The 11,353-nt window shown below is 43.8% G+C and overlaps 1 protein-coding gene and 1 long non-coding RNA gene across 3 annotated transcripts; one reads left to right on the top strand and one right to left on the bottom strand.

Annotated features, from left to right (window-relative positions):
• Positions 1–223: 223 nt before the first annotated feature.
• LOC130207631 (uncharacterized) lies at positions 224–6,962 on the bottom strand. Of its 2 annotated transcripts, XR_008834310.1 has the most exons (4): positions 6,882–6,962; positions 5,658–5,717; positions 3,719–3,853; positions 224–2,255 (listed from the first exon to the last, which is right to left on the bottom strand). It is a non-coding gene; the product is annotated as an uncharacterized LOC130207631 (long non-coding RNA). The 2 variants fall into 2 exon arrangements; XR_008834311.1 differs by lacking the exons at positions 5,658–5,717; positions 6,882–6,962 and adding an exon at positions 4,139–4,211.
• A 251-nt stretch (positions 6,963–7,213) lies between these two features.
• On the top strand, positions 7,214–10,873 carry six3a (SIX homeobox 3a). Its single transcript, XM_056435673.1, has 2 exons — positions 7,214–8,020; positions 9,882–10,873. The coding sequence occupies exons 1-2, from the start codon at positions 7,329–7,331 to the stop codon at positions 10,072–10,074; spliced, it is 885 nt and encodes a 294-aa protein (XP_056291648.1). The 5' UTR covers positions 7,214–7,328; the 3' UTR covers positions 10,075–10,873.
• Positions 10,874–11,353: the final 480 nt, after the last annotated feature.

Here is an 11,353-nt window from a genome sequence, read left to right as displayed (position 1 = left end):
ACAATACTTGTTATTTAAGCTCATAGTTCAAGTGGGACTATTGTAATACTTTATACAACCATAACATTGCATTATATTATATTCGTTAAGCGTGCTGTAGTTCAATCGGAAGCAGACAAATAACTAAATATTTAAAATATTGTCGTGGAATTAAAACGTAAAACAAGTTATCGCGTTAATTGTGTTAATAAGTATAGCAAACAATGTAAATACTATACTAATGTAGTGGGGAATACACTTTTCAATGGTGTCTTTATTATACGTATACATATTTAGCCTGCTGGAAGAAATATTGATACAATATAAGCAGCTTTGCCACATTGCAAGAATACTTAACAAGCAAAAGGCTTGCATTCAAATGTATAGGTATAGTACTTTATTGATACAATAAGCGAATGTGTACATAGTTACGTTACACTTCATGTTTTTTTTCATTCACACCCTCATGATCTACCATACACTATAGCTTAAATAAGATAAGAGTCTGTTTCACTTATGTAAAGGTCAGCTATGGAGCACGTGACCAGCCCAGCTTTATGAACCCTGCTGAAAGGGACCACGTGGCCTGTCGGCCAACGCATTGTGCGGCCTACACTGTCTGCACGCTGTCTGCGGTTCATCCAACAGCAGTCAGCTTTAAAGACGATATGTCAGCCACAGTAATTACTGCCTGTTAGCTCCTGTGACACCGGGCTCCGGAGCATCCGCAGCTCATCTGCATCCGAGAGCTGGGGGCGCCTAATCAGCCCTGACAGTCGATTCCAAAACCGAGAGACATTTTGTCAACATTTGTGCTGATGTAACCCCGGCCATGGTGTTGCCTATCCAGAGTCCGTGTGCACTTTGAGGCCCACACATGCAGATAAGTGATGCACGATGATTCTCGAAGGGTGGACACAGAGATTGGCTCTTTAACAAACCCTTGAGGGGGGGGGGGGGGATTGGAAGGTGAGCATCGTATGTGAAGCTTGGGGGCAATGCATCTGATGCGCCCATTATTCATTTCTCCGTCTCCAAATCAACTCATCTACCTGGAACAGTGCACACGCGGCCTCCTCCAGCGCTGCAGCTCTTTAACTCGAGGGACCCGGCGACTATAGGGTTAAACTGATGGTGAGAGGCGACACAGGGGCGCATTTGACATCGAGGTATACCGGCACATGATGGGTCGCTTTTACTTTGTGTTAATATCAGGCCACTGGCTTATGTAAATGACCTAATGAAGGCAGAGAGAGTGCTATGGATTCAGAAGGGCCATAAGGGCGGCAGCCACCTGTTTTTAGAAATGACGACTAGCGCTGAGGCCGAGACCAGACGAGCCTAATTGATTTGTAAGTGTCTCCGTGGGTTAGAGGAGTAAGAGGGGAGTCCACTTCAGGGATCCGCCAAACTCCTCCAGTTTGTACCTGAATTGAGGGCCAGTGATGTGTTGCTGATGCGGCTCAACAAGCCATGGGGGCCAGACGCGGGGTGGACGGAGGGGGATGAGGTTGATTAGAAATGAACTTGCTTCTGCAGAGCCAATACCTGGCACGTCAAGCATCGTTCAGCCAACAATAGAAGACATATCAGGTTTGTGATACAAACACCTCTCTCTCTCTCTCTCTCTCTCTCTCTCTCTTTCTCACACACTTCTCGTACTTTTAGTGGCGAATGCATGGGCACTATACTCTTAAACACCATGGGGATCTTCAACACGTTTGACTTCTCAGACTTAAGGCCCTGTGTTAATTTATACGTTATATTATGTATTATTGTTGTTCCATTAATAAAGAGGCGCATGGCCACTGACTAAGCGTCGGCGAGTTGGGGACGTGTGGTGTTGCCAACGTTACATTCTTGTAAAGAGGTCATATGCACCACCCACCTTCACTGAACACACACACCACACACACACACACACACACTCACACAAGCAGGCATGTGTGCATGCATCACGGAGCCCGGACATGCAGAGAAAAAGCGACTCTCCCCGAGTGAGCGGATGAAAGGGGGGAAAGGGAGGCCGTTCTGCAGCTCCACTCTTCCAGGGGTCTCACACACAAGATCCGGGCGCACGGCTCCATTGAGTACGAGGAGGCTTTTACATGGAGGTTCATTAGAAGTAACGAGTTGACACAAGGTACATTTTAATGTTGAGGCGCCTTTCTCTACCGGCCCGGGGAGGAGCCCTCATTAACTGTCGCTAACAACCCGTGTAAATACACTGATTGGACAGCTCCGATACAAGCTCCCAGCCCTGCCAGGAAGTCCCCCTAATGAGACCACACAATAAAAAACAATAAAAGAAAGGAGAGGGGGTGGGGTTGGAGGGGGAGAGAGAGGAACGAGAGAGGTGTTAACAACTTTAGGATACAAGCTTTGCTAATAAAGTTGGGCATCATTATGACGAAATTATCACACACAAAAATATATTTACGTTTTCTATTTATTTCATTTCAAATGCATGCATTGTGTTATATGTTGCATATGGACATGCACGCCGGGGTGACCTATTGCCCCTGAGCATACGAGTAGGCAACTGTTGACAGTTGGTACAGTAACCGACTTAATGGTTTGTCGCTTTGGGTCTTTGAATCAAGTAAATCATACGCAAAATGAAATATGTAATTTTAGCCTTCAAATGGTCTGAAAAAGAAAAACAGCATTGCTTCTGCAGCAGTAAATTATCTGAGAGCAAGAGATTATGCGCTGCAAAAAATATCAGAACACATCATTCTTAATTTTATCATATTTCTTTCCCTAATGCGATGATGAAATAATGCCATTCTGGCGATGGCCATTTCAAACATCTTACGCATTGCAATATGTTTTGCAGAAACGTGTGCGACCATCTTAACCCTTGTGTTGCCTTAGGGTCATTTTGACCCGAATCAATATTACACCCTCCCCCCGCCTATAGGGTCATTTTGACCCGATTCAATGTTTCACCCTCCTGTTACCTTTATATTTACTAACATATTTTACCCTTTGGGTTCAATTTGACGCCAGCAATTAAAACCTCGAGAAAATTATTAGAATTAATATTGTTTTCCAAGTTTAAGTGTGAGGCACTTTATGTTTGTTTGTTGACTACCGAAAGAACACCGACATTAAACATTGAATGGGGTCAAATTAATCCAAAAGCGGGGGGAGGGTGTAATATTGATTCGGGTCAAAATGACCCTAAGGAAACACAAGGGTTAAAGCAAAACACAATAGACTATGTCCAAATAAAATTCCCATAATTATTAATACAATTACACTGATTCAAAATGGTCATCTTAAAAGTGATGATACATGATCACATGTCGGAGAGGTTTAACAATTTTCCAGCAATAATTAAACATTTGCCAAACTGAGTGCAACGCTATGACTTGGTTAGATTGACACTTCTTACAGTGTAGACACAGCGAGTCTCGGTACATTGGCATGGCCAGCGTGGGATGGAGGGGGCTGTGCGCCCACAGTCCCGGCAGCAGCACATGCTGCTCTGCAAACGCATCGATCTCCCCGGTGCTCCGTGAATAAAAAAATATATCGAGAAGGCTATATACAACGAATTAATTGATGATCTGTTCGAAGAGATCTGAGAGGAGCCCGTTACGTCTTTCAAACCAAAAATGCCCGATGAGCTTAAAACTGTATCATTTCATGAATATTCCTGACAAAAAAGGGTCCGAAAAATAAAAATGAGTCGTCGAGCATCGTGGTCGTAAAGCGGGTCTGCTTAACTTACAGGAGCAGCGGCTGGATTTCCATTCCGATCTCGGAGAAATGAACCAGTGAAACGGCAGTGGACCAGTGCCACGTCCAGTCCGGAGCTCGAGTGGTGACAGTCCGCGGCGGGCATGGACTCCGCTCACATGCAGCTCTGCAGGGGACGAAGAAGAACAAGCAGGGGGGGGGGGGGGAACCATGAGCCGAAAGAAGAAAGGTATACTTCTGATATATGTTTGGGGAGTAAACACCAGCTTTGAATTCCGCACATAAAAAGAAGAAAAACTAAAACAAATTCTTGCATTGAATGATAATTAAATATCGTAGGTTCAAAATTAAATGCATGCCCGCACGCGTGTATGCATTCATATCTATAGAGAGGCCACTCAGACTTAAAGTAATAAGGGAAATGAAAACAGTGATTTATTTGGTTACGTACCCGTCGGTGCACTAAAGTGTGGTCTTGTGTATTGTGGAGATGAATCCAGGATCGAGTCTGCCCTGTGTTTGCCAGGGAGGGGTGTGCTGCCTTTTCTGGCCAGCCTCTACCAAACCGGGGTCAACGAGGGAGCAACAAATAAAACAAGATCCTTTTCTGTCGTGCCTTCTTTCTCTTTCCCTCTTATCTTTTTACAGTCAACACCTTTTTTTAATGTATTTCTCTCATCCGGTCCCACTTCTCTCTCCCTCACTCCCGTGCATGACGTATAACATCAGCTTTGTTTATTTGCTCCCCTTATTGCAACGGGACTGAACATTGACAATTAACTAGTGTGGTAATATTCATTGCTTGCATCAAGAACGGTTGGAGCTCAATAAATAGTCGTCGAGACCTATATGTTGAACAGCAAAACTATTGATTTAAATAAAAGTTTTTTTTCCAAAACAAAGTTTGACGAAGTGATTTAAGATCAGAAATAACGTCACCCGGGAAGAAATGGGGCTCCTCTGTCTGCTTGACCGACACAATATCTGTGTTTTTAGAGTGCCAACGGCTGTTTGTGTTGTCGTGTCTGGAGGTTTGGGCTGTAAGTAAACGGAGAAGTCTCCATGTGCTTTCAGAGCTGTGGTCCCCCGCTGCTTGGAACATTCAGCAAACCCTCGGATAAACACACAATTACGGCAGGTGAATAAACTTGTTTGGGGGGTGTTAATTACATGCTTAGCGTAAACAAAAGCCATGTTAAAGAATGTGAATTAGCACGGGCTCTTTCTCCCTCAATCCCCATTCAGGTTTTACATTTCACTTCTAGTCTTTTTCTAGGAGTGATTTCCGAATTGCCTGCGAGGGCTCCTCCCAAACAAGACTCCTCCAAAACATAATGCTGGATAATACCTGCAGCCTGGGCTTGAATGGTGATCACCTAAATTGGTGAACCAGGAACACAGTCAGGTAGGAGGCTTTGCATATTCGAAGTAGTGCTGCTAAGCCTGCACTCTCAACTGCATTTTGGAGTGTGCGTGCATGTGTGTGTGTGCGCATATATGTTTGTGTGTGTGTGTGAGAGAGAGAGAGAGAGAGAGAGAGAGAGAGAGAGAGAGGGGGGGAGGAGGAGGGGGATATAGGCTGGGAGGTTAGTTTTAACACCAGCATGAAAATACCAGCCTTTACTTCCAGTCCACAGAACTTTCCAACGGGACCAATTCAAGTGCCACTTGGAATGAGTTCTCCTGAGGTTCGTATAGCGCATTGGCCAGGTTTAGTGCACTACCCGACCCCCTCACGCACACAACCCCGAAAGGCACGCAGGAACCAAACGCCTAACCCTGCAATAGGATCATCACAACCCCTTCTCTGTATCACATCCATAGGTGTATGAAAGTGCCCTCTTTTGCCCCAAACAGTCATGCGTAAAAGTGCGTAAAACTTGCGTAACTGTACCCTCGCATGTCAGCTGCGGTGAAACGGTGAACACATACAGGCACTGATTGCATGCATGTCCAGCTGGTCTACTCACTGTCCCTCCAAGCTTGAGGTCGCTGGTGTATCTGGCCAGCCCCGTGGAGAATGTGCAAATCTGAGAGAGGGAAAGAAAAGTTTTGAATTCCTGAATGATTTTGTAAAAAGGCGGCTTAGGATCATTATGTCAGCTTTATTGAGGGCGGATTAAGCGGAGTCTAGATGCTATGCCTTGTACACGGCCCTTTCACAATGTGAGCACTGTTCGTGTTAGAGTGAACTCACACTATTTTAACACCCTATAAGCCTTGTCTAAATATGAAGCCGTTTTAGCCATAAACATGTAAATCACACCGCCGTGGCTACTGCTGTAAACCGAATCCTGTGGACATTGATCGTCTCCTAACCACTAGATCAAATGCATGAACACTGCTTTTATGTCCCCAAGAAGCTTTCATGTTGCCATTTGATTGTAATTCCAATACTAATGTTATTAATTAGAGGGCTGGACTATCACACCTACACACACACACACACACACACACACACGCACGCAAACACACGCACACAAACCTGATAAACTGGTGGCATTAAAAGGGTTACGCCACTGGTAAATTAGTTGTCAAACAGACACGCCATTATCTTTGTTTAATCAACACAACGCTTCGCATCGATATTCATTTTGAAACAATAAATTGTGTTGGTTGGAGAGATGGCAGCGGGCAGGGGGCCAGGGCTGCGCCCGGCGTCCCGCGGGCCAGGCCGGGGACAACAGGAGGGGGAGCGGGGTCACACGGCAGCCTTCACCCGGACAAGCACAAAGTGACCAGAGACACCAGCGAGCGCGGGTAAAGTCATGCTCAGACTGTCATACAATTGCGAAAATGCAATATATACATATATATTTCTAAATCATCGACAGATCCAGGACAAAAACAAAAAGTGTATGGGATCATGCATAACACAATTTGATCTTTTTCTTTTTTTTTAAATACAAGCGAATGGAAAGCGATAAAATGAAAAGGAAACACGCGGAACACCCGACCCGGTAATGCCTTAATTTCCCCCGAGCAAAAATGAATGGATTGATTACCAAAAAATGATTTTAAAAAAGTATCTTATACCGGATAAAACTACGAAAAATAATGTGCAAATTGACTCGCTTCAATTCAAAACGTGTATTCCGGTGTCGCAGTTATTGGTTGTCCATTTGTCCCCCCTTTTAAAGCTCCCTCTGCCTCCCTCCATCCCCGTCTCCGCTAAGCATCTCCAGTCTATATACCTTCTTTCGCTTTAACGAGCCTCGTTAAGATCGCAATAATATTCCACCCTCTAATTGCTCATTCCATTCAGCAGATAGGCGAGCATTGGCTTGTGCCTGATGCGCTGGTGTGGTGGGAGGGTTACTGTGGAGATCGGAGACTCTGATAACCCCCGTGCGTGCTGCACAAGTGGTGAAAGCCTCGCGCCACGTACTGGCTAATGATTGGCACGCTTGACAGTGATTGGCAGGGCTGCCATGACAACGCTACAACGACACCAAGAAGACCAATAGAAAAGGGAAACAAAATGTTTCAATGCTACACTCAACGGCGGATCTAGGGGGGAGATATTATGAGGCTGGTGTCATTAGGCGAAAGCCATTGAATCATTCAATCTTTTTTACTGGCCGTATTTTTTCGGTTTCACCTTTTTCTCGATAATTTTCTTTATCTCTCAGGTCATTTCCATGGTTTTCAGATCCCCTTTAGAGCTTTATCCCTCCCATTTCTTCCTGCCAAACTTCGCTGATCGCCCAGTGCTTCTGGCGAACAGCGCTCCCACCACCAGGTCTCCAGAAGACTTGTCCATGTTTCAGCTACCGACCCTCAACTTCTCCCCGGAGCAGGTGGCGAGCGTCTGCGAGACGCTGGAGGAGACCGGGGACATCGAGCGGCTGGGCCGTTTCCTCTGGTCGCTGCCTGTGGCTCCCGGAGCATGCGAAGCGATCAACAAGCACGAGTCCATCCTGCGCGCCCGGGCGGTGGTGGCGTTCCACACGGGGAATTTCAGAGACCTCTACCACATCCTGGAGAACCACAAGTTCACCAAGGACTCGCACGGCAAACTGCAGGCCATGTGGCTGGAAGCACACTACCAGGAGGCCGAGAAGCTCCGCGGTCGTCCCCTCGGACCGGTCGATAAGTACCGGGTGCGGAAGAAGTTTCCGCTGCCTCGGACCATCTGGGACGGCGAGCAGAAGACGCACTGTTTCAAAGAGAGGACACGGAGCCTGCTGAGGGAGTGGTACCTTCAGGACCCGTATCCAAACCCCAGCAAGAAAAGGGAACTGGCTCAAGCCACTGGACTCACTCCTACACAGGTCGGAAACTGGTTTAAAAATCGGAGGCAACGAGACAGAGCCGCGGCGGCTAAAAACAGGTTGGCTTTTTAACATTTATTTTATGGTTGCAGTCTTAACACAACACTGTTTAAAAGTGTGTCTATAAAGGCTCAAAGCAACAGGGGTAAAAAAAAAGACAGATTGTATTAATGGTGGTACGGACAGAGAGAGTCTGAAGGACGCGTCTGTTGGCCGGGGGAGGGAGCAGGCTGCGGCGACATGTTTGTTATGAAGTGGAATCAGGAGGAACACCGTGGATACTATTTACCCTGCTTTAAATATACAAAACGGTCTTTTAAAAATACTAAATGCTTTTAAAAATATATATTGAAGAACTTCTATCAAACATTTTTAGCAAGTATTTAATTTATTTTTTGGCATTTTAGAACAATATATGGAATTATCAAACACATTAAAACACGATACATGTTAAAACTCTAGTTAGTTGTTCACATAACTTCAAATTATAAAATATTAATACTTTAATAACAAACTAGATTGCTGTTAAATCGATGAGAGGATTTTTGAGCAGTTTTCACCTAAAACAGTTTGTTTATGTTTTACGTAAGAGTGAAATACTGGAATAAATGATTAATGATTAATAATAAAAACGTGCTGCAACAATATATTTAAATAAGAATATATATGTATATATTGTTATATACATATATATTATATTGAGATGATAATAGTGTAAATAGCCATGCTGATACTATTCATTAAAAGTAAACTCGACTTGACATAATTCACAATATTTATTTAGCCAAAAGGGAAATTGTTGTATCCACCTTGATATACATTTGAAATTGTAATGTTTTGCACATTATTTTAAATATGTTTGTGTTTGCTAAAGCTATGAAATGGTTAATTTAAGCTGCACAGCGCATATAACATGTAACACGTACGATGGTATTTGTCATGTTAACATCACAAGTTACTTAGCATTGTTGGGACAGATTATCTCAAAGGATAATAGAGATATTATAGATAGTACTTGACTAAAATGATCATGCGTATTAAAACGCATTTAGGCTGTATTCATAACATTAAGTGTGGTATCATTCCATTAAAATGCTGTAATTGATTTGAAAATAACTCAGAGAGAATACTAAGCCATATGAACACTATTCTAATCTTTTTGCTAAATGAAGAGATAGATTTCCAGCCTGATATTATTCCGCCGCGATGGAGTTATTATCATGAGTGGATTGGAGATAACATTTAGGATGATTAGAGTAACCTGGATCTCGACGTCACTCATTCATACACTTCCACTTCCATCACACTGATGTCAAAGCCTCACGATATGTTACGTTTGGACCAAAACCTATATTTTATTGAACAAATAATAATAATAATAACATGGTACTCAAACTGCAGAAGCTCGGGTTCTATTTATTGTAAGATAAATAAAACTGTGCAGCGCTGAAGGAGAATAACAACTTTACAGCAAATGCCGAGGAACCAGAATAAACAACAAAATAGCAACAGACAGCTGTGAAGAATGCCACCAAACTTTTTTTTTTAAAGACTTCAGGTTGGATTAAAATCTTAGTTTTCTGCAGTGACATGTACTTTACATTTTTTTTTAAAGGCAGATTGGTGACTTGCACGTTGAACATGCCTACTTTTGTAGGGAAACAAAATAACTCATTGCATTTCTTCCAACATTTGGGAGTCTAAATAGTGCTGTGTTTTGTCCTCTGAAAGCTGGCTATTTGATAAAAGCATGCATGCATGGCAGGGGCCGGCAGGGGGAAAGAAAGGCGAGTTTGAACCCCTATTTTGCAGGAGGAGGAGGAGGGGAAGGGGGACATTCTCAGGTCTAATTGCCATTTCTCTAATTTGTTCCTTCTCCCCCCCTCCCCCTCCCCTCCTCTGTCTTCTTTTCTTCTCCAGGCTCCAGCACCAAGCAATAGGACCGAGCGGTATGAGGTCCCTGTCAGAGGCCGGCCTCACCCCTCACAGCTCGGCAGAGTCGCCATCAACCGCGGCCAGTCCGACCACCAGCGTTTCCAGTATGGCAGAGAGAGTTGATACTGGGACGTCCATCCTGTCCGTCACATCCAGCGACTCGGAGTGCGATGTATGATACGGAGCGGGGAGGATGGAAAAACACAGAAAAACAAACAAAAAGAGAAATATTTACAGGGAAAATGGACCTGAGAGGAAGAAAAGAAGACTTGTGAAATATCGCGGATGAAAAAAAGGACCGATTGATATAAATATTAAAATAAAAAGAGATAAAAGCACGTCGTTTTTTAATTATTATTTTTTATTAAAAAGCGCTTTCAAAGGACCCACGCCTCCCCCTCCTCTTCATACCCCCACGCCACCACCACCACTAGACTTGCATGATGTCTTTTTATTTTTTGTTTTGTCAGACTTTTCCATCAGGAACATCGATCAGAGGGAATAAAATCAGATCGTCTTGGTGTCTTCGTCGCTTTTTTTTGGGTCCTCATCTCCGTTTTAAGTCCTAATGATGGTGATGATGATGACGGCGGAACAGCCGCCATGCAGACGAGATGCAATCCTGTTTTTACTTTTGTTCATCAGACAATCATTTTAAGTCGTAAGCACCTTTTTAAATACACTCCTGTCACTGCCTGTGTGGGGTACATGGTCAAAACAAAAAAATGTCGAACGGAACCGTTTATGACTGTATGAGATTTTTATTTTCCAAATTTTATATTGAATTATGTATATCTCAAATAATGCGATAATTCTCCCGGTCTGTAATATACGTGTAGAAATATGCTTGTACATAATTAATGCTTTCTCCCGTCTCATCCTCTTTTCTATCCCTTCCTCACTTTTCTTGACTTGGTGTTCCAACATAAAATATTTGTCAAAACTTACAACTGAAGTGCTCTAGGCGTTTTTGTTGATTTTTGGCTGTGTTTTGGGGAGGGGGGAGGAGGGAGGGAGGGAGGGAAGGGGGGGGGGGTGATAATGAGATATGTTACCGGTCACATTTATGCAAAGAGAAAAAAAGATAATGAAAAGTGGAATTGCTTGTTATTACTACATTGATTCAAGTCTGCGGGCTCCCCCCTCCCCCCACAACCCCCTCCTCTCTGCCGCCCCAGGGTCGCTCAAAGCGCTTATTTACATTAGCCTATTCAATGTTTCTTTCTTGCGTGGTTATTATGTTAATGTACCATACATTTCTAAATCAAATACAGTATTCAATTTGCTATACCTCTATGCATGATGTCTGTCTCTCCATCCGATCACGGATAAGGGCATTGATAAGTGGCTAAACACATATATTGGGTCATTATTGGATTGCGGAAGCATTAATGCGTGGCTTGGCTTAAGCGTCCCCGGACCGGGCTGTGCACTCAGCGGGCTGAACTCACCTAAAG

Source organism: Pseudoliparis swirei, chromosome 17, assembly GCF_029220125.1.
Source record: "Pseudoliparis swirei isolate HS2019 ecotype Mariana Trench chromosome 17, NWPU_hadal_v1, whole genome shotgun sequence".
In the NCBI taxonomy this organism is placed as follows: Eukaryota; Metazoa; Chordata; class Actinopteri; order Perciformes; family Liparidae; genus Pseudoliparis; species Pseudoliparis swirei.
Note: the sequence above shows the minus strand (reverse complement) of the source record. Positions and strands in the feature narration are given on the sequence as shown.